Source organism: Lepisosteus oculatus, chromosome 4 (genome assembly GCF_040954835.1).
Source record: "Lepisosteus oculatus isolate fLepOcu1 chromosome 4, fLepOcu1.hap2, whole genome shotgun sequence".
NCBI classification, from domain to species: domain Eukaryota; kingdom Metazoa; phylum Chordata; class Actinopteri; order Semionotiformes; family Lepisosteidae; genus Lepisosteus; species Lepisosteus oculatus.
Window position 1 is genome coordinate 32,944,715 of NC_090699.1, and position 24,938 is coordinate 32,969,652.

A 24,938-nucleotide genomic window follows, 5' to 3' on the forward strand; every position below is an offset into this window, starting at 1 on the left:
TAGAATACTCCAACAAACAATATTTTTGCAGCTTTTCATCGTAACAAAGAGCTATGAAGATTTTTTTTGTTTAAAGACCTTTCTCTAGAACTAATTTACATTAGGAGCAAGAATCACTGTATGTAAATTACAGAAGTATTGTCATGAAATACAAACTCTCTATAATACATCCATATCAATTATGATCATAATCAATTTACTGTAAATTAAAATACACTGGCTTGATTACACTATTATGCTGCACAGATTTTTGTTCCCCTGTTGTTGTGTATTATAGCATTCTAGATTGAAGTGCTTTTTCCACACAAGTGAAGTTGAATGTTTTCATTTGAATCATTTATGAAATGTTAAAGTGCATTGTTTTTTGTTGCAGGCTTCACACAAAACAATGTATTTCAACAATCACGATAAAAATAATTAAAACTTTATATTAAACACAGTTGGCAGGTTGGAAATTAAAATTTGGAAAAAGGTGCAATTTAACATTTCAGTCAATTTTATTCAAATTTGAAAAAAAAAGCAAAAGATAAAACTAACAAAATTATTGTACCAATTATAAGTCTGTTCATTGTTAAAACCTAAAAAATACTGCCTCAGCTTTGCTTGTCCAAAGTCATTATAATCCCCAATATGTTGATTTCTCTATAGCTTCAGTCATCTTACCATATAAATGAATAGAGGCACGATACTTTGGAGGGCTCCCATGTACTGGGTGAGAGCTGAGTTGAACTTCTCTATGTACTGTTCAGGAGGACTGACCTGGAAAAAAAAGAGAAAGAGTGAGAAAGAGAAAGAATGTGCCCATACAAACTCTCATGCATGTTTTATGCATTATTTTCTGAATAGTTTTAGTACCCTCAAAATAATGATATTTTTGTGATTAAAAGTGTACATTCATTTTATAGCATTACTTGCTAAGATTATCATGACAAGGTATGGCACTTACTATTTATAAGAGAACATTCTGCACAAAAAATGACACTATGTCCCTACAAATCTCAGACATTATGGATCTTGAAATTTTCATTAGAATATAGATGGAGCATGTAAAATAGATGAGTTCTAATCAGGCGGCTTACACCAGCCTGTTGTGTTGTGTTCATGATATCTCAGGTACATGCAATGGCTCTTGTTCGGGTTTATAATTGTTGTCCTACCATATCTTACAGGTCTAGACCAATGCTAACACTGTTTCTGCTAAACACGACATGTTGAGAACATGGTGTTCTGAAGAGGTCTTCAGCTTTATCGGCCACTGGAAACCATTTGCATTACACAAATCAGTATAGATGTGATGGATTACATCTGAACCAGACAGGCACCAGTCAGTGTGGGGCAAAGAAGACAGCAAAAAATTTAAGCCAGTGGTTCTTAAACTATGGGACGCAAGTGGTGCGCAGAGCCTGGAAATTTGTTGTGTCCACTGAAAAATTGGGACAGGTTTTCATATTTTCTATTTTAATAAAATGAGTATGTGTCAAATACGCAGCCTACGTACTACGATACAGCGTGCGCTAATACTTGAGTGGACACAAGAGCTACTATGTAATTCTATACCATTCAATAGGAATGCGCGCTATGACCGTAAGTGAACAATTGCATTTAAAAAAAGTTACCTCCAGCAAATAGGGAGGTAGGAGAATGTACGTGATTTTGGAACAATGCCAATGTTGTAAGCACAGGAAAGCATAGAAATGCGTGCTACAAACGCTGGCAATCTTGTGAGCACAGGAAAGCGTGATAGATAACAGAAAAATATTTAAGAACTGTTCTAGGTTAATTTGAGAAAAATACACTGAGCGTCTCTGTGTTTCACTCCCATGCACATGAAATAAAACCTTCTTTTAACTTCTGAGACTGCTGAAACGGAAATGAGGATAAATGCAAGTTTGCACATTGCCAAAGCATGTAAACTCCATACTAATTCTGAAAAACTTTGTTTACCGTTGGCAAAAGAGTTGACAAGTACTATGTGTGGAAAAAAGGCTGCTAAACAGCTCGACCTGCTGTCCCTTCCGAAAGACACAGACCCTCATAGAATTATTCATATGGCAGATGATATCAAAAGTACACTGACAGAGCGGGTTAAGATGAGCAGATGCTTTTCTGCAATTAGATGAGTCTGTAAACGTTGTTGATTTGGCCAATATGCTCATTTACATTAGATTTGAGCTTGAGGGTACAGTGCGTCCCATGAGGTCTTTCTGTTCTGTAAGCCGCTACCAACAGGAACTACAGGAGCACATATTTCAGCTTCTGAATGAATTTATCAAAGAGAATGGCATTGACTGGATAAAATGCGTCGGAGTTTGTATAGATGGTGCTAGAGCGATGACAGCGGTGTAGTTGCACGAATTAGAGAGGTTGCTTTAGATATAAAGTGGACGAACTGCAGCATCCACCACGTGGCCTTGGCCATCAAGAAAATGCCTGAGGATTTAAAATCTGTTAGACTCTGTTGAGAATTGTATCAAGGCTCGAACAATGAATTCACATCTGCTTTGCTCGACTAAACAGGCTCACCCCTCTCCCTGAAATGGCGCTTTTTTATTACTTATATTTAATTGTTGTTGTTGTTCGCGTTGTCATCCTGTAAAATGGTTTGAGAAGCCACCTTTAAAGGCACTATATCAAATAAAGTTTATTATAATATTTATTATATGTGTATGTGAGTGTGTGCACACATGGGCGACCATGTTGGTCATTGAGAGTTTCTGGGGTTCCTATGAGAAGATGACTTGTCGGTGGTACTTGGATGCTTTGGTTTGATCAGGGGTGGTTCTTGGTTGAGAACCACTGATTTAGGCTGATCTGGAAGAATAGGGATCCAAAGAAAATCTACAAGAAATGTACAGGTCGTCAAGTCAAAAAATTAAAAGCAGCTGAAACATACTAGAAATATAAAATGGGATACACCGAACTTAAAGAAACTACATATGAAAAACTCTTAAGGTGTACAATATTGACATGGTTTACCTGTATACAGTGTGGGTAAAACTAAAAAAGGAAAACAATGTTAATATTCAATGCTAAAAGTGTCAAATCTTAATCAAGAGATGTTATGTTTAAATTGTACATTGCATTAGCAAAAACTCATTTAAAATACTGTGTACAATTTGATCTTGTTTTGAACGACCAGACATTTAAACGAATGTCCTACTCTGCCTGGCTAAAATAACTAAATCCCTTTAGTCTTGAACAAAAAAGACTACCACGGGGACCTTTTTCAATTATTCAAAGGCACTGACAATGTCAACACAATGTACTTGTTCAGAACCAACAGTGAAACAGGAACCAGAGGACAGAATGGGAAACGATGCAGAAGTGCACTTAAAGCCAGGAACAGGAAGCTCTTCTTTACACTAAGAGTTGTGTGTCTGGAATATGCTATCCATCTTATTTTGAATAAGTAAACTCCCCAGATCCCTTCAAAACAATTATTGGATGAAATCTTCAGATGAATTACTGTACCTATGAATAAACAAAGAGTTTGGTGAGATGAATGACTTCTCATTTGTAATTCTTTTTTAGATGAACTTCAAACACCACAACTTAGAAGCTATTACAGGGATTACAGAACTTACAGTTTTTAAAATATTTCATCATTGTAAAAAAACAATAACTGTTATTACCTTTTAATGTTCAGAACATCTTGGTTTGAAGAAAATGCCAAGAATGAGTGGGAATGTTTTGCTAAAACAAAGTCACACAGTACCTCAACATACACCTTTACCCTGCTGCAGTAGCCTGTGGTTGCATCAACTGTCAAGCAGATCATCTTGTTGTACTCTTTATCACTCCTACTCTAGAGCTGATTCAAGGCTCGACATCTTAAACAACTGATTAGGAATTTCAATCCGCATGTCATATTTCATTATCACCTCACTTGCGACCCAAAGTGGGATTCATGTAAACAGATATTCTTTCATAGAAACAATTCTGCATTAAGTGAGGTTTGCTTGAAGATGACCAGTCTTCACTCTTCTTAAGTTACACTACAGGAAGCTGACCACCGCTAATGGTGTGGACATGACGGAACATAATTGAGCTAATATGCAACTTAAAGCATGTCCCTCTGTTGAGAATTTCTGCAGTTTACACACTGAAGTTCCAGTAACATTGGACCCCTTGTTACCACCCATCTCTCAATCTTACAATAAAAATGACGCATATCAAAATGTCTGAAATAATTAAATAACACAATATCTCATGGCAATATTTGAAGGATTCCTCTTCAGACTACCTCCATATATATGATTAAGGCTGTTTCCGTATTTGTTACATTAACACCAGATAGCTAACGCATAATGGCACTTCAATAAAAAAAACATCTTGTCCACTGCGTTTTTGTTCCCATGGAAACAAGACTGTTATTTTGATTAAATGTATTTCAGCTGCATGAGCATCCACCATTCTCAATCACAACCAGTGCAAGTTCATGCACACATAAACCAAGAAGAGCGTGAAAACTGGGATGGAACAAATAATGTTTTTGAAAAATCCTTCAATCATAAATATTCTTATCATAATAAAACAGATAGACAAAAACTAAAATAAAAGTCTAGTGAAGAATTTTGAATTCATAAATGCAATGCTTTCAGAAGCAGAAACATTTTCGCGTCCTCCCACCCAAGTTCTAGTTTTTCAAAGCCAGTTTTAAACTTTCTAAACAAAGTGCCGGTCCCTACACAGTGCATGGTACTGTAACGCATACGGCCACCACTGCAGGTTGTTCGAGCCGGCTCACCAGCACGGTAACGGCACCGCCCTTCCCTGTGAATAGCAGGGAGCGCAGCAGAGGTTGGGATTTCCCTTTTTTCCCTGACGGTGGGGGGCTGACCTGAGGTGGCAGCAGCAAGGGCGCATACCCACGTGAACCCCGGAGCGCTACAGTACCATGAAATTTTTACATACAACAAAGCAGTGAATAAGTCTTTTGTAGGCTATTTTTCGATATTGGTGGTGCAAGATTTGTAATATTAGCATTCACTTGTACATCTGACGTTTTTTTACCAACATTATAGTGCAACCTACAGGCATTTAAAATGCAATTATCTTAAGTTTCAATAGATTTTGAAGTTTTGAAATGTAAAAGATAATTGTGTTGCCTGCAGAATTCAGTTGCACAGATCTCTGTGCAACTGAATTCTGATTGCAATATGCAGCATAAATGAATAATAAAAGCAGAACTGCCACAGTGACCTTGCAACTGTAACATTCATTTTCATACTTGTACTGTCCTTGCCTCAGACCTGAACACTGGAAGCAGATTTAAGATGCAGAATCAGAGTCATTTCTTGCACAAGGAGTTTTAAGTGTATATAAGCACTTTTAGTGTAAGCAGATTCTCAGAGATGAGATACGTCAAGAAACGTATACTTGTGTATACTTCAAGAAACGGTTTGGTGACATTCTCTGATCAAGGTCCAGTGGGCCAGCTTGTTACCTTTGCTATTCTATTAAATATTCTTATACAATCTCAATTTTAAAAATATTTTGTTTAAAATTCTTCCCACAGTGATGAATGGCATATGAGCCCTACAGCTTCCACAGTCATGGGCTCAGTTCGGTCTTGGGGCACCCGTCTGTGTGCAGCACACATGTTCTCCCCATATTAGAACAGGTTTTTGCCAAATGTTTTCAGTGTCCTTCAGCCACACCTGAAATGATGTTTGGGATATTGACTCCCAGTACAACTGACTATAGAACTACAGAGAAATTGTACAAGTGAAGCTTGATGGGCCAAATGGCCTCATTTCAATTGTGGCCTTTCAAATGTTATTATGCAAGGATAGCTCAAGAAATGTATCCATTTTGTTCACATGGGAGTTCAACTGGTCCTCACAGTCAATAATACGGCAGGAGGGAAAAATACAAAAAAGAAAGTCATTACAAAATGAGTCACTGACTCTACTGCTTTTGAAACAGCCACTGCTCCAGGTTAATCAACAGAGACTTACACTCCTGATTGCCCAGGCCAAGAAGTGCAATCAATATTCTACACACTGTCTTTCACACAGATCATGTCACTATAGGTTCTGATTAGATGCTAAAGTATTTCACTCTGCAAAAGGTCAGCCCATTGACCTCTATCAACCGTGTGCCATATGCCTTTACCCTAAAATAATGGTTACTATAAACCTGAGGTGTATGTCCACCAAGTAAGGAATCAAATCAAAATCAGCCACAGATGATTACACTAAGTCAAAAAACAATTAGACTTTCCCCAAAGTAAAATGTTTGCTTTGTAAAAGTGTGTTTTATAAATTGCCGGCCCACCTTTTATATTAACTGTTTTGCTGAATACAGGGAGATGATGTGGGAGGATGAAAGGTCATGTAAACTTAGTCTATCCTGTATATTTCAGCTAGAGTCTATCTGCACAAAAGACCATTACCCAGGATTACAGAGTGAAGGTATTCTCCTCCACATTGCTATAAAATTGGAACTAATGTTAGATCAACTTGAGCGTCAGGAAACAAGGTTATAAAATGAAAAGGCTGAAACTGTCCATAAAAGACATGTAAAGCAAGTACAAAATCTGTAGACCTCAAATATGGTGTTCTATACCATATTCAAATTTGGTATTCTATTCAAAATACGGTATTCAAATATGGCACATGAAGCAGCAAAGCGCATGTATTTGAGAGATACAGTGGTGTGAAAAAGTGTTTGCCCCCTTCCTGATTTCTTATTGTTTTGCATGTTTGTCACACTGAAATGTTTCAGATCATCAAACAAATTGAAATATTAGACAAAGATAACACAAGTAAACAAAATGCAGTTTTTAAATGAAGGTTTTTATTATTAAGGGGAAAAAAAATCCAAACCTACATGGCCCTGTGTGAAAAAGTGATTGCCCCCTAAACCTAATAACTGGTTGGGCTACCCTTAGCAGCAACAACTGCAATCAAGCATTTGCAATAACTGGCAATGAGTCTTTTACAGCGCTGTGGAGGAATTTTGGCCCACTCATCTTTGCAGAATTGTTGTAATTCAGCCACATTGGAGGGTTTTCGAACCTTAACCGCTTTTTTAAGGTCATGCCACAACATCTCAATTGGATTCAGGTCAGGACTTTGACTAGGCCACTCCAAAGTCTTCATTTTGTTTTTCTTAAGCCATTCAGAGGTGGACTTGCTGGTGTGTTTTGGATCATTGTCCCAAGTGCGCTTCAGCTTGAGGTCACGAACAGATGGCCGGACATTCTCCTTCAGGATTTTTTGGTAGACAGCAGAATTCATGGTTCCATTTACCACAGCAAGTCTTCCAGGTCCTGAAGCAGCAAAACAGCCCCAGACCATCACGCTACCACCACCATATTTTACTGTTGGTATAATGTTCCTTTTCTGAAATGCTGTGTTACTTTTACGCCAGATGTAATGGGACACACACCTTCCAAAAAGTTCCGCTTTTGTCTCGTCAGTCCACAGAGTATGTTTTCTGGCAAAACTGAGACGACCCTTTATGTTCTTTTTGCTCAGCAGTGGTTTTCGTCTTGGAACTCTGCCATGCAGGCCATTTTTGCCCAGTCTCTTTCTTATGGTGGAGTCATGAACAGTGACCTTAACTGAGGCAAGTGAAGCCTGCAGTTCTTTGGATGTTGTTGTGGGGCTTTTTGTGACCTCTTGGATGAGTCGTTGCTGCGCTATTGGGGTAATTTTGGTTGCCCAGCCACTCCTGGGAAGGTTCACCACTGTTCCATATTTTCGCCATTTGTGGATAATGGCTCTCACTGTGGTTCGCTGGAGTCCCAAAGCTTTAGAAATGGCTTTATAACCTTTTCCAGACTGATAAATCTCAATTACTCTGTTTCTCATTTGTTCCTGAATTTCTTTGGACCGCAGTATGATGTCTAGCTTTTGAGGATCTTTTGGTCTTCTTCACTTTGTCAGGCAGGTCCTATTTAAGTGATTTCTTGATTGAGAACAGGTGTGGCAGTAATCAGGCCTGTGTGTGGCTAGAGAAATTGAACTCAGCTTTCCAAAGATATGATAAACCACAGTTGATTTATGTTTTAACAGGGGGGGCGTTCATTTTTTCACACAGGGTCATGTAGGTTTGGATTATTTTTTTCCCTTAATAATAAAAACTTTAATTTAAAAACTGCATTTTGTGTTTGTGTTATCTTTGTCTAATATTTCAATTTGTTTGATGATCTGAAACATTTCAGTGTGACAAACATGCAAAACAATAAGAAATCAGGAAGGGGGCAAACACTTTTTCACACCACTGTAAATCAGATCCATAGCAAAACCATGGTGCCAGAAAATGATAGGTTAAACCTCAAACATGTAGAATGTTGTAACACACAGGAAATCCAAGCCTATTTCACATTCCACATCTTACATGAGAATGTAAAAAAGGTTTGACAGCCTGTGAAGCATCCGTCGGGTGGGGGGTCAGACTCCAATCTTAATAACTTGGTTGGAACTTTTAATTTTTCACTTCCACATACCAAATATTCCATTCAATTATTGAACCTCATTCACAGCTTAAGAATGAATTCATGCTAAGCCTATTATGATAATATGGGTGAAATCAGTACTACATAATAGATATCTCAATTTTTTATTATTGAAGCCATTTACAAGCCACAGGTTCATTATAGCTGGAGAACACTGCTTTCAGGAATGTGATTGGAACCAACTGATTTGACTGGGTTTTATAGTGTCATTCTGTCATGGTCATGTTCTCTGCACATGTGCTGTTGTCCTCTGAAAATCAGCAGCAACATTAAGATCTCCTTATTTTCCCTCTTATTTATATGGTGTCAGGTTAACAGTTTGTCTGCTAGAGTGAAATATATGCAGCTCAAATAAAACCCAGGGTGTTAATCTAATTGGCTTTATTTCAAGCAAGATATCGGATGTACAATTAGAACAAACATATAGACCATAGTTGTTGATGGTGATGGGGTACTACGTCTTGTTACTGTACTTGTGGACTGAATAAAAGATTACAAGACACATGAAATTTGCATTAAAGCCGGTAGCTTTAGCTCCAGAATTGACAGTCTGAAAAGAAACAGAAACTCCAATGATTCACACTATAGTGAAATAAATGTTTACAGTATGTGATCAAAACTTGTTGTGATTGATTAGGTGATCTTCGGGTTGCTTAAATTACAGTATATAACTAAATATCAGCTTTCTACCTCCAAAATTCTTTAGAGTAAATATTTGAGACCAATACAACATGTTTGTACACAGCTTGCATAAAAAAGGTTTTACTGAGATGCCAGCTACAGAATGTATTGCACTATTATTACAAGTATTACTAGCTATAGGATGCAGTAGCAGTTTAAAATGAATATTCTATATTAAAATATCCACATGTACAGATTTATTAAAAAATACAGTAGATCTAAAAAATGCCTGTGATGCTTTCCCAGATTCATTCAGACAACACTCTAATAGTTGAGGCCCTGGTATACTTGAGCTCCTTTTAATTGTCAACTCAACACCCTGTTGCTCAATTAAAACCCTAACTAATAATTTACTTTAATTGGTCTTTTTAGTTATTTCATCTCCTGAAGAGTTCAGTTGTGGTTTTGTATAAAAATGTAGGGGGATCCTTGAAATCTCCAAATGATTCAGATGAAAACCATTTCACAAGCTTCAATTTAGATAACGACTTGCTCCAAAGATTTAAATCCACTTATTAAATTAAGTTCTCCAGCAGTTTAATTTAGCCCAGCCTAAATTAAAATGACTGTTTTTTGTATAACCTACAAAATATTTTTTCCCTGAGCTCAAAGATGCCAGGTTTGAGCTTGCATCAACTAGGCACTAAATCAGCTGAGACAGAGGTGACAGCCTGCAATTGGCTGATGAGGTCAACACTGGGGCCTCCTGGTCGCTTGCAGCCATGCGGTGTTTTGGAGAGAGACAATGGCTGTGCCTCTGCTGCAATCAGCCCTGAACTTCCAATACAGGACGGCGATACCAGTGATCTCTTAAAAGACAGGTGGCTCAGAGCTGGGCAGATCAGACGGATCTGCCTGCACTTCCTTATTCTCCCTGGTGTGCTGCTGCAGGGTTCCTAGCTGAATGCCAAGACGCAAAGAACTGGGTATTCCAAATCAGGTGAGTAGCAACAAATTGACTATTTTCATTTTAACAAAAAAGCTTAATTATAGTTCGTAGCGTTTGGGACTTACTACTAAAATTAAAAAAAGTAAAAAAAACATTTTTTTTACACACTGTAATAGCTGTTGCAAGAGGTTATTGAGCTTTTTAAGAATTTAGAGACAATGGTCAGCATCTAGCTAGTATCAACATTTGAAGTTCCCGGGAGTTTCAAAGCAAGTAGAAAATGTATGGAAAATGTGTTGTTTGTGGAGTTGTAGGTGGTCTCCTAGACACACTGATCACATTCTCTGGTTTACCTTGGTTACTTAAGTCCTTGGTAGACGGGTAAACAGTCTGGGAAAACAGCATAAAAAGACAGATAGGGTCAGAGAGAGAGAGGAAGCATACAGGAAGAAACAGAAAGACACAAAGATTCAATAATTCAATGTGAGGTCCTTGTGCAGATCATCCTTCAAGACCAAATTTTAGTTAAGAATTGGAACCTTGTTAAGATAACTTGCCATTGTGTTGTTTTTAGGAAACTCTGATTTTCTGTGAAGTGAATACCTAGATTCAAAATGGCCTCTTAGTGAATGCACTTTGTAACTTCCAGATTTATATAGAGAGAAAATTCAACTGTAGGTTGTATTCTGTTTAGAATACTGTTTAAAGACAGGTTTATGTCTCTTGTTGGCTTGTGCTGGTGTTATATAGGATCACAGAATTTTTCCAATTGGTCAACACAGGTCTCTGGGATGCCTTGTTTGTGAATAGAGTAACCTGTATGTTTTATGTTGTATTGTGTGTCCTATAGTATGGGTGTTATAAACAAATATTTGTTTAACCCAATGTGCCTGATTTATTACTCTCTTCACCAAAGCCATGCCAGAGAACAAAGAACTCAAGTGACTCTAATTATGCCAACCACGCAGGTGTATTCTTGGCACAATCTTTACAATTTTGGGGTTATGATTATTTATTTTAACTATTATATCACTCTTTATTTTTGGTATTTCACCATTTTCCTAACCCCCAATTAACAACACCTTACATTAAAAATACAGTAAACCAGTGTAACAGACCAATATGGGGGAAGGGGTATTGCTATTTCCAAATTTCTGTCAAATAACCAATGATGATTTTGCAGCCAGAAAAACACATTCATTTTTGAAATATTTCCACACTATATGTGCAAGTTTCTGGATCTTTTGATTATTTTTTAACAATCCCAATCAACAGTTTATGAAAACTGTTCTTGTGCCTTCTTTCTGATATATTTACAAGATATTTCATGTGTCATAAATATAATGTATAACATTTGTGATCGCACACAAAAACAAAACAGATTGTAAGCACTACACTGACCCCTATAAGGCTCCATTGATATCCTGAATTTTAAACATATGCAGTATTTATTTTTTTGCTGTTTTTTAAATATTGTTAGCATTTTAACATATTTATTTATTATTAAAAAATCACTGAAGTATATGAAACACTAAATCACCTATTTAATCAATTTGTTATTGCGGGCAAAGACCAGATTTTTGACTATATAGACAAAATTCCCCTTAAGCAGATTGTTTCAGTAAAATGTGGTTTAACGTTTGTACTTCTCCTTCTGGCTCACCATAAAAAAGTGTGATCTCTAACAACTGAATTTCAAACTGTCCTAAATGCATGACACATCACTTGCAGGTGAATTTGGGATGCATGGAAATGAAGTAGAGTGATGTTAGAGATCTGAGGGGGAAAGGGAATTGGTGTAATTTACAGATCCATTTGGGAAAAAAAATCCGCTGCCTGTCAAGTTGTGATAAACATCTTTTACTTCAGGTTATTTTCACCTGGCAACTGAAAGTGCATCATCCAGTCTGTAGGTAATCGAATGAAGAAAGTACACAATGTCATATTAGCTGGAGCTTTAGAACTATATTCTAAAGAGAAAATAAAGTCCATGTCGAAGAACACCTTATTTGAATGATTAAAAACAAGCTTAGTCATTGGTCTCAACAAAACTAAAAAGAAAAGAAGGACACAGCAGTGTAGTAAACACTTTCTAAAAAATAGGACAAAAGGCTGCAGTTCACACAGCAAAAAGAAAAAATTTGCTGTGAAGGACGGATGCTGGCCTTACCTTTTTAATAGTGAATATACTGTTCTTGCTTATTATATCCACAAGTCCAAAACAGAGCTCTTACTAATGAAACACATCTGCCAATCATAAACTTTTAGGTCACAAAAGCCTTCCTGTAGGTATGGTAAGAAATAAGTTGTCTAACTTCAAGTGATAAACCCAGAATACGCAGACAAAATTCAAAGTTTCAAATAGAATTTTACATTTTGAATCTGCATAATCCCCTTGAAGATGGTAAAACTGCTGATAAGATTTACATACAGCTAAATTACAAGATTCTTAATTAACCAAGAATTCAACCCCTTTGCTATGACAGCCATAAATCAGGTGCAAAAAAATATTTTTGAAAGAGAACTTTCTTGGCCCGTGTGCAATCAATGCAGTTTAACTTGAGTGCAGAGTAAATGTGTCTGTCTTATTAAGGTACCTTCAGATATCGAATTTCAAGGCAAACTCATGTTAGGACAAATCAACCATGAAGACCAAGGAGATTTTTCAAATAAATTAGGGATAAAATGGTCGAGAGGCACAAATCAAGAGAAGGTTACTATTCCTTTTGAGAACAGTGAAGACCATCTTGAACAAGTGACAAACTTTCATACAACACAGGTTCCACCTAACATTTCTTCTCCTCAGATTAAAATTTTGACTTTCTAAATATCTTTGAATTGTTTAAAAAAACATAAAATGCTAATCAGTTTCACTGTTACAGTTCAATCACTTCCCACTTCTACATCAGAAAAACACTTGTGGAATTTTGTTGAATACATCAATATAGATTCACACAACACCACCCTTATAAAAATAATATTTAACTACTTTAGAAACACAGACTTGATTCACTTGATTAAAACTGCACAAAGACTGAGTAGAATTGTTATGCTTTTAAAAATTATTTGTTTCTCAGAATTGTGACTCACAAAACTATTATAACCATTTTGAAACATGGCTTAAAAGAAAGAAAAGGAAAGATAAAGGTGCTGTTTAAACAGCTGTTAATACTATAATTCATTCTACATGGCGATTTGTGATTTGAGTGTGAGGCTATCTGGACATGCTTCAGGGCTCTCTGCTATTCTGCTATTTTTAATTCATAAAAATATTCATAAAATAATTCATAAAAATGGCTTTTCTATAACTAAGACATCTCTCCATACACACGACAGACATTTAAGAAAAATGCACCAGTTTGGCACACGTAAGCCTGTTACCATGGTACAGAATCAAAAAGAATGCTTGCAGTGGCCTTGAATAAGCCACAATGAAAACCTCTTAGCACTGTATAGACAGCACAAAGACATTTGGTTGCAATCTAAAGGAAGTTAATCTAAAATATTTTTCAGCCCATGCACACTCAGTTACCTTTAATTTCTCCAATAAAATGTCAATGTGAAAAACTTAGGCGTGACATGGAACCTCTACTTGTTCCATATTGATAAAAAATATGAATTGTTAAAAGAATCCTAGAGAGAAAATACAATACAGAAGAAAGCATGTGTTTCAGTGAGAAATAATGAACAGAAGTCTAGGTATTGCACGATTCTTTGTTAAGTAACAACATTAATACACAGGTGGGCAGGGGGAAAGAGTAGAAACAACTGAAGAAAAGTAATATAAATATAACTTGGGCTGAAAGTGGAAGGGACACAATACTGTGTGAACCAAAAGCTGCAGTTCTAGTGAAAACTTTACAGTGCACAAATATTTTAAAGGCCTTTTCTAAATATTAAGAAGGTTGTTACTAATTAACACAGGGTAAATAACTGAGCCAAAGGAAAGAACCTTATAAAGAAAGCAATATACAGGAACACAGGATATTTAAACTGAGAATGATTGCTGTAATCCTATTAGCAGAACTATTTTATTCTTCAAATCAATGCCGCCATAATAAACTAAGTCTTACCGACAGTCATAGTCACTATATATCTGTCACAAAGTTCCACTGCATAACTCCTATCACATTACGGTTTCACTTTTAAGAAGTGCTTCATCAAATGTTGCAATGTAAGGTATAATTTAACTACTGTTTTGCATACAAAATTGAATAATTAAAACCTAAGTCACTGTAAATAAAATAAAGCTCAATTAAATAAACAAATACACTGACATTCTCTTGTTATTTGGATAACAAATATGAACTGAGGAACATGAGGATGTAATAATAGTTGTGCTTTCACAGTTGGTTTATATTGTGGTTGTTTGCAAGCAAAAATGTCCTATTAAGCCAAAAAGTAGCTTCTTCAGATTGTACATTATTCCGAGTCACCCTCCCAAAAAGCCTCTTACTGTGATCCAAATAAAGAAGCTTAATGGTTTTACATGAAGCCATGTACAGTACCAAGGCCTTCTCTTAAATTTCTACTTTATTACTTAACAAAGAATGGCTACGTAATTGTACATAGTGTTCAGATTCTTTATTTAGGTTTGTTCGTTATTCTTGTTTCTTCCCTGCAGTGGTAAGGTAAATCTGGGAACATTTCCAGCTGGGAGAAAACTGAAGAATAAGCTCAGTCAGACACAACTAAATAAATCAGTATGGAGACTAATTTCAGCACAGACACAACAATGTTTCCAAGAACTTTCCCAAAAAAATGTAATGAAACACAGAAGAAAAACCTAAATCTCATCCCATGTTGTCCCATGTCTTCTCCATTAACAAAGCTATACCTCAACATTAAAATTATTTATTCCACTTTTTTCTTGTAGTGAATCATATCGCACGTGCCTGACTGTTGTGATTCTCCCTCCTTGTAAACTCTTTCATGGCTTGTGACTGAGGAACTCTGTACAAAACACTTCAGATTAATTTAAGACCTTGCTTTCGATATTACAGGAATTTACAAAACACAACCTTCTTTTATGTTCCTTATGACTCATCTACAGCTCTGAGATAAACACAACCCTTTTTATGTTCTGGCTAGAGCAGAATAAGAATGAAAGCAAAATAGGTTCTTAAAACCTTGTTGACTTTTGATTTCAAAGTGCTAAAAAAACCTAGGGAGCAGAGAGACACTTAATCCAAAGTCCACCTTGAATCATTTCAGGCACAACTTTTAAACATAAAGTACCAAACACTGTGTAGCTTGTAATAACAGAAGATGCTCCTTCAAAAGCAAAAGAACCCTACTCAGTTCCAGCAGTGTATAGTAATCACAAAAGAAAAAGACTATTGTAGGGTAATTGTCAAAATGAATGCTTTGTGAAAATTTAATTACAGCTACAAATGTTTTAACAGATCTGACTTAAATATCTTGACAGATGAGTAACCGGGCCTAGGTTAAAGAAAAGTGGCTCTGTACTGCACAGTATGTCGATTAACTACCTTCATCACAATCATCAATTTAATTTCAAATGAATTTATACATCACCAAATCATGCTTGCACACAGTTGTTCTTTTGACATGTTCTCTTAATCAATGAAAAAACAAGCAGTCAGAACATCTGCAAATGCAAAACTGTTTTATCCTGACTGCGACTTGATGGGATATGATCCTCGATTAGGAAAAGAAAACTCAGACGTATATGCACATTTATATAACAGCTACTACAGTAATCAATTCTATACATTTTTTCTATGATGATGACAGCAATTCTAAATTTAAATTATCACGCACCCTTGCAGATTCAACTAAAAAACAAGCAGTAGGTCCCTACTCATTGTCTACTTTGTCTACTCATTAAGACAAATATTTGGTGCTTTTGTGTATGATGGTTCAAATAAAACTCATGGAAAAGATACATGATTTCTAATAAAGAATAAATAAAACTTTGTTTTTTTTCCAACACATACTACCATCTTGTGGGGGAATGACAGCACTACAACTAAGCATCAGTTTTCCCATCTACTCAAAATGATAAAAAAAAATTCAAAAAGGTTTAAATTAAAACAATCAATTTACTATGGACACCATGCTAAATAAAACCTGTTAAAACAGTTTCTTTTAAAAGCTCTGATTTGATCTTTATCAACAAACCAAGATATGTTTGCATAAAATCTTAAAACTGTTATAGCACATGTAGTTTAGGGTTCAGAGAGGAACATTAGTAGCCTGCTTTTAGGTTACGAAGACAACAGCTGGCGTTCATGTGATGCAACAATAACCAATAAGCAAGATGGAGTCATTGTGTGCATGAAAATGTGTATTCTTCATGATCTGAGCATGCATAGAGCAGAACCTTTAACTAATAGAATGACACATTTTCCACATAAAGACTGAGTCACTTTTTAATGTTTTCTAACCCCTATAAGCAATCAATTTATTTATGACTGCCTAGGAAATCGGAATGCGGTTAGTGCATTCCGATTTCCCAGTCAAAAGCAGCTGCATACAAAATAGAAAAACCTGCGAGCTCCTGGCTACAATAAATATTACACACTATACTAAATGTCCTTTAGACCTTGGTACCATACGTGAGTACAGTACTTGATTCCATGCTGAAAGCAGAAATAAGTTAAAAAAAACAAATATTTCGGCTGAAGGGCCTTCATCATTCAGCATGGAATAAACTGCTTGTTCCTTGTTAAGTAATACTGTGCAGCTCCACAGCCCTGTTCCATCCACACTCTATGATAAGTGGCCCTGGTCTGAAACAGGTGTGCACAGATGTTGTATACAGGTCCTTTATCACAATACTTATCCTTTGCATGCTCCCGAGCACAGTGACACAAAAATGAAATAAGAAAAACTGTATCAATGATCTTCATTTCAGCAACAATATTCCAGTTATCTGGGACAAATTTCTTCAAAGCTGCAACACAAATAATTTTTAATCCCATTTAAGATAGTGTTGTTTTTTATGCCATTAGACCCAGAAAGACCTTACCTGTAATTCATCAGAGACACGTTGCAAGTGACCAGTTATCTTCTGTATTAAGTCATTGTACATCTGCTCTGAGTGTTGCTGGCAAACACACTTATAGACACAGCTGAAGGAATAAAAAATACAAATACTTAATATATTCTCAGCACTGTATGTATTTCAGCCCTAGGTCTAGGGGAGGGCAAGAATGAGGAGGACATTCTCAGACCCTAAAAGACACCTGAAAAAAAGAACTCATTCCCTTTCCCAGAATTCAGTGCTGACTGGATTCACCAGCTAACAGGTGTGTTGATTAATCACCCCTAATTATGTGCAATGTAAATAATTATTTTTCTTTCTAAATGCTGAAAGCAGTTTATGATTCAAGAGGGAAAACTTTATATTTAAAACAATGAGGACAATTTTAGAAATTCAAGAATCTTTTCTGCTTCAGAAGTAAAACACTAGTAAGTAAATGCTACGTTAGTTGAGATGGAAAAAACACTTGACTAGAAATGTGAGCAAATTAGATCAAGTACTTAACCTATTGCAATACTTTATTTTGAAAAACTATAGTTTTAAAAAGGTAATGACAAAGATCAAAACAGATGTTACAAAGAAGCAGACAGTAGACTGACTATTCAGTATTTTATATAATATGAAAAAATACAAAAAATACAGCTGTGGTAAATTCTATACGTAAAGGTTTAGATCTTAGGTATAGGTCTTATTTGTTTAGGAAGTATAATCTTTTTAAGGGGAACTGCAGTCCTAGTTTCTCAGACCGGTTATTAAATCCCAGTAACAAAATAAATTCATCGACATCATATAAAATTGCAAATTCTGAATTAAGCACAAAATGATTAACTTTGTGAAAGCACTGTAATTCGCTATGTTGTAAAAAAACTCACATTCGAGTTCCCACAAATTGAAACATGATGCAGCCTTTCCTGCTCACTAGTCTCTGTAATGACTAATGTAAAGCGATGGACAAGAGAATAAATACAGGTTGTGCAGCAGACATTTCACCACAGAAATATTCCAACATGATCTGCGTACAGAGTTAACATGTAAGTAGTGCTTGTCGGCAAAACCATCTCGAAATTGAGAGCAATGTTTCTACTGGATTAAGAGATGTATTCACAAGCGTGCTTGTTTACAATGTAGTAGGGCCACAACACATCAGCGGAGGTTTTGTGACCATTTTATGAATCTCAGAACATGGCGCTGCACATACCTGCAAATTCACTGTCACTGTGCACATTTTACTTTAATTGTAGTTTCATGGCACTTATAAATGCGGATTCTTTCTAACATTGAAATATGAAAATAATGTTGCAGTTCCCCTTTAAGTAAAAATAAGTTACCTTAGTGCAATTTATTTTGTATACAACCAACATAGCAGCTTCTCTGCTTTTCCTTGGCTGACTTCAATGTGATAGTGTGATTACATCATGATAAAGAAAAAAATGCAGAATTAAGATGGTGATATTAGCCATCTATATAGAGACTGGATGCTTGTCTCAAAGGCAGCAGCATATGAGGTGAGTCTTACCTGTAGATCTGCTCGTAGGAAATGGGAATATAGTCCTCCGGGCTCTGTGTGAGGAGCTGGTCAATGGCTCTTTCCAACTTGGGCCAGTATGTGCTTTTGTAATCCTCCATAGTTATAACATTCATCACTGGAACACAAAACACAAAAAAATAGATATATACAATCCAAGAGTATTACATCAATCCATTTTCCGACTGCTTTATCTAATACAGGGTTAAAGGGAGAGCCAGGGCCTATCGCAGGAAGCAATGGGTGCAAGGTGGGATACACTCTGGATGGTACGCCAGTCCATCATAGGGCACACAACATGTACACACACCATGGCCAATTTTCCCAGACCTCAATTAACATACCAGCATGTATTTGGACTGTGGGTGGAAACAGGAGCATCTGGAAACCCACGTGAACATGGGAAGAACATATAAACGTTTCACAGATATGTTCCAAGATTGAACCTAATGCCAGTAATGCTAACCTCTGCGCTTCCCTGATTCAAGAGTGTTGCCATCATTAATTATGTCTTCCTTTTGTTCCATTCTTTCTGTGCATATTACAATCATTTAGAATAACTGTGCGTTTAAACTGCTCTGGAATCAGTCCAGATAAGCGCTACCTATTTCAAAGGAATGTCCAATGTTGACAAGCTAAAAAAAACAGGGTGACTTTAATCATCAACAGAGAAAACGGTGAAGGAGACCTGATTCCAGTTTTCTAAATCCTCAAAGGCATTGTCAGTAACAGGGAACCCAAGTGCAGGCTGAGCTCTGTGATGCAGGTACTGTGAATCTGAACCTGGGTCACGTCACTAGCTGACTGCATCTCTCTAAGCAACAATGCACAAATGAGCGGTGCCAAAGAGAATAGTTGACCAGGATTCTCTCAGCTCAAAGCTATAGGGACCCATGTCTGCTCCAATCGGCGCTAAGTTCTAGTGTACAGCACAGTTTAGCTTGTACCATCTTACAAGATAAGTAGCAGGTTGAAAGAGTCCTCCTACACTTCCTCATTCCCCCTTGTGTGGCTGCAGGGTTTCCAAATTGAGTTTGTACATAAAACTAGCTGGAAAGCAAAATACTTCGTACAATGGCTTTTAGCTTTATGTGAAGTTACACTGCATACCATGAAGGCTTTCAAGAACTATACATACCATCATCAGTATTATTTAAATCTGGTGTCACTGGATTTCATAAAAAGCAACAAACTGAATATACTCCTCCTTACTTAAAATCATCCAGGTTCCCAAATGAACACACCACAGCTGAATATGCCTTCTTAACCACAAGCTGAAACCCCACAGCAGGAAGGTTAAATAACGCTCCTGACTCACTGCATTGTGCAATATGGAGACAGAAACCATGACTGGGTTATGGCAGCAAACAAAATCACTCTGTATGATAAAGGAACTCTTATCTCCACTTGTGACAGAGATAAAACAGCAGATTGAGTGCTGCTACTATGAAACAGCAAGAAGTTAAGTGTAAATAAAGAATGATTGTGTATCCAATGAGGTTTAAAACTACATTTTGAATTTGATCAAAACATGGTCTATGAAACATAAGATGTTCGTTCATTTCATTTGATAGCTAATAGCAAGGGTATTGGCTTAAACCTGCTGGATAATGTCTTCCATTGTGCCGGAAGCGCCGCCTGTTCATGGTTTTATGAGAAATTTCACTTAGTTACTATGTGTCCTCCAGCTCATGTTTCACTGTTTCATTCAATCAAAAAAGCCCAATTCCAATCACAACTACAGTGATAATACTAAGCAATCCAAAAAGTGGTTGATATACAGTATTCATACCTACCTGCTTTCTCCAATACATGTGCTAAAAGACTTTTTACCACACTGAGATATTGAATGTACTGTGGCATTAGGCAGAATACTTACAGTACATTGGCCATGTTATGCTTAAGATACAAAGTACACACTCTAAAGAGTTATATATGAAATGAAAAGAAGGATATTACATAAGCCCACATTTTACTCTGTGAGCTATGCAGTGTAACTGGTTTTAAGGCAGCTACAGTGCAGAGAAAATGTTTGTGAATCCCATAATTATATCCTCATGAAAGCTGTATAAGATTAAGCTAACCTTATTAATTGTATAACACAAAGACATACAATATATTTTGATTCATTAACAAAATGATCCAACAGTAAATATCACTGTGTGAATAAACATACATATTCTAGATTCAGTACCTGGCACCATGTCCTTCAGCAGCAATGACTTCAACTAGACGTTTGCTTTAGCTGTCTATCAATTTGCATCAGATCTTAGGAATTTTGGCCCATTCTGCCTCGCAGAACGGCTTCAAGAGGGTGACATCTGAAGGCTTCCTTTTGTAAACAGCTCACTTTCTGCCACAGCATGTCAATGGAGTTTAAGTCTCACTTGACCAATCCAAAATGCAAAATGGCAAATAAAGATCTGCTTGTAGGTTTAGGATTACTCTGCTGCTGCATGACCCACATCCAGCACAGATTTAACTGATGAATGAAAGATCACCTAATATAACTCTAAGATACTCCCCACCATTACGCCTGACGATCAGGATGTTTTTTTTTTTCTGGAAGGCTTCTGCAGAAGTAACTAGTCGAATGGCTATAAATTATGTCCTGAAGACAACAGTTTGCATGAAAGCATATCAAGATTAAACACACAACAGACACCATATCCATATTCCTAGTGCTATCAATAGCAACACTTTCAAACAAGTTGTTTTGGTAAAGTTTAAAAGACTTAAAACTAAGAGTTTTGTTTCTTCCAGTAACTTGTAGTAGAATGTTCCATTCTGTCCAAGCATTAAAAGCATAAATGATTTGTGTGTATATATATATTGGTTAAATGTATTAGTTACTGCTTCTTTTTATAACCTTTTACAATTATACAAAAAATGCCCTACAAGATTAGAAAAACATAAACTATGAATCTTTATGTCTATCTTGCACACATTCGTCAGTATGCATGTACTCACTTGTATTCAGATGCAACACAATTCCAAATCTTTTTATGTGCAACTTTGCAAACCAAACAGCTTTCAATACCCAAATAAGTCAAAACACAAAGCTGTTAAAACTTACATGGCTGAAGGACAGCAGAACAGGAGATTTTAATATACAGTGACTGGCCACACCACTCAACCTTCAGTTTCCCTACGGGATTAATAAAGTATTATCTATCTATCTAACCTCAGTGATATCTTTTGACTGAAGAGTTAAAAGATGCCTGCAAGCATTATACATATACTCTGTGAGATTAAGTTAAATTCTTAAAAACAAAAAGCAATACTTGCACTTCTTTGCAACAAAGAAGATTTCAATGTGAAACACTTGTTCACATTGCAAATTTATTCCATGCTGAAAAGAGAAGAAAGAAAACACAAAGTTTTGGCTGTAGAGACTTTAGGTCTCCATGGAATAAACTTATTACTTGTTCCTTTGCAGCCACGAATGCTGATGCAGCTACCCACCTGAACATTTGCAATATGATGCCAATAAAACATACTATAGTGTTTTCAAGAAAGATAAGAAATGTTCATTAATCTTTTATTCTGGTTCTCCATAGATTTATTCAATAAATATCCCAGCTCCCTCGATACTTATAAGAGGCAATGTATGGAATATCAGCGTTAAGAACAATTCTGTTGAAAACTCTAAAATGAAGATAGGTATTGCAAACCACATTTGTATTTGATCTCCACTCTTCCTGTTTCAGTCCAGTGATGAACGCAGGTAATCGGGAATATTAAAAAAAATTAACTAAAATTAAGCTAGAGTGAAACACTTTTAATTCAGCTTTTGGTGTTCATCTTAAAAATCCATAACGCTGCGTTATTTCTGTTTATCTGAATTCACGGCAATATCCTTTTAAAGTGTCAACCAAGCACATCCAGATGGCTAACACTGACAGTGAAAAGTTGAACATCCCCAAGCTTAGCTAATTGCATCAACTACTCTTTCTGATTTTAGTTTCACTCTCCCCAACACTCACCCTCGTCCGAAATCCAGCCCTTCTTCAACAAGCTGGGGACCCTGCCACTACAGCGGTAATAAATACACAGAGAGAGAAACTTACAGAACTTGGAAGTTGAGCTGTTAATGTTGAGGGTGAGTTTTCCAGTAACAGCGGTCGAGGAGGCAGGACTGTCCCCATCGCTGGCCGCGCTGCCACACGTCGGGAACATGGTAGCTTCCACCGGGCAGGGTTCTTCGGCCTCGCCCGGCAGAGTCTGTGCTGGGTGTTCGGGAGGCTGGGGTTGGTTCTGGGGGTGAAGTGTGTATGCATTTGCACTGGCCTCCCAGTTGTTATGGTTGTGATCGTCCATCATCTCAAAACCTTCCTCCTCTTCCATACTTTCCTCCATTCTTGACGTTTGTTAAGTAGTTCGATTTAAAAACTGTGCACAGCAGCCCTGCATGAATATGCCAGTTACATTCCTTTTTTATGCTTGTTAAGGTTCACATTTTGCAAGTTTTCCTCTCCAGACTCGTCCACTCTTACTGACGGTAGTTGCACACACGCACCGCTATTCCTAGTTTTGCGACACTTTTGCAGCAGCGGTTGACGTACTGCGTTCTGGGAAATGTAGTTGTAGTCATGAAAAGCGGCAGAGTGTTTTTCGTGTTCAAGCAGGGAGGGATAGAACGTAGTAATTTCAGTAAAAATAACAGCATGTTGTTTTAAATGTTATGTGATGCGTGTAGTTATTGAAGCATTTTTTATAGCTCTGGACAACTCTTTGCTATATCAAACAACTATACAAACTGTCTACTATACTGTTCCTACAGTACATGGGTGTTCTCCCCGTTTCTCCTTTTTGTCACGTAATGCACATGCATGCTTTTCATGTCATTTGCTTCTACGCTTTTGTTCTCATTACAAAACAAAATCGAGTTAATAAAAAAATACAACAATTACGTTACTTTTAAAGGACTCTCTGAAAAACCCAAATAAATTCGTGTTTCTTTGGTAGCCTTCAAGATTGATCAAGAAAACAATATTTGAAGAAAACACTAGGGGGGGCATTTGTCATACAATAAACACCGCCAATACAGATTAAAAGAATATTCTAAGATCTTCATGTTTTTCGATGAACATTACAGATTTACGTCGCTTTGTTAGACATATGTATTCCCATAAAAGAGAATGATACGATGGATATCTGGTTTGAAACATTAAGCACAGATATGACCTTAACAGCCCAGTGTAGTCTTAGGCGTGCATTCATTCACTTACAGTACTTACAGCACAAAATAATCTTGGTTTATGGTAGATAAAAATGCAAAAATCTTGCACGGGTGTTCTAGGCATGTTGAAATGTGTTTATACATATTCAAGATGGTGTTATTTTTCAAACTTAACGTGGGAACGTAACGAGTGATTTTAAGTTCTTTTTAAAAAACGAAATTATAATAAAAGTGCCCCTTGAGGAGCTCTTGCTCCTGCAATTAGAATAACATGAGTTATTATCTTTCATCATATCTGCATCCAATAAAACTACCGCCTTTAAAATCTCTCCAGTCATGCACCCTTAAAAAGAGGGCTTGGTGGCACATACTGAATTTGTGCTGACATCCCAACCTTTACAGTTAGAGTACAATACAGCTGTATTCCTATTATCATTGTTTTAATTCTAGCCTGTAACTGATTTGAAACGCAAGCAAATTATAGATGGTGCATGGCTCATGGCGTGATTTGTGATTTTTAGTCAGGATTATTACGCACTAGACAGAGACAATCTTAAGGGCACATTATAATATAGACCCGTTCCATTTTATATCACACTGTAAAATGACACACAGTAAGATCTACACAAACAAAATCTACACCTTATTTATTTTGATTTCAGTATTTCAAGAGGTTTTAGGCGTTCTGATTGCAAGTAAAATGTAACTATAATTTCAAAGTGTGACAGGTAACTATGATGAGAAGATGGTAATAGATATTAATAATAGCCATTTAAAATTATACATAATTAGGTGCATATCTCAGCAGAGTAAGTCATTTACAGGTGGTTGTTGTAAGCCAACTATTAAAACACAAAGGAACAACAAGAAAAATACCACAATGTAACAAAAATGTATCCGTGCATTGTATAAACTATAATATAAAACTAATATCATGCACTGTATGGGGAGAAGTATTCATACACCTAGCACCAGTGAGCCCTACAAGTTTCATTTTTGGCTTCTATTAAAGTTTTCAGATTGTGTTGCCATGGATGTGTTGTTGTCTTGTGATCTGAAACAGCTATTTTATTTGCCAGCCAGGGTAAATTATTGTGATGTCCATTAAAAATCCTCCATGAAACCTCCCCGCTTGTTGTGGTGAGCTTCAAAATGTTGTGAAGCCCATCACTTCATCTCAGTCTC

At 36.6% G+C, this 24,938-nt stretch overlaps 1 protein-coding gene across 2 annotated transcripts in view; it reads right to left on the minus strand.

The window, feature by feature from the left end:
• Positions 1–23,103, minus strand: part of cacul1 (CDK2 associated cullin domain 1) — a 57,916-nt gene extending 34,813 nt beyond the window's left edge. For both annotated transcript variants that reach the window (XM_069189090.1, XM_069189089.1), the window contains exons 1-4: positions 22,642–23,103; positions 18,563–18,689; positions 17,032–17,134; positions 664–759 (exon numbers count right to left, since the gene is read on the minus strand). In XM_069189090.1, coding sequence (XP_069045191.1) covers positions 664–759; positions 17,032–17,134; positions 18,563–18,689; positions 22,642–22,930 — 615 coding nt within the window. In that variant the 5' untranslated portion in view covers positions 22,931–23,103. The remainder of the gene's footprint in view (positions 1–663; positions 760–17,031; positions 17,135–18,562; positions 18,690–22,641) is intronic.
• Between the last annotated feature and the right edge of the window lie 1,835 nt (positions 23,104–24,938).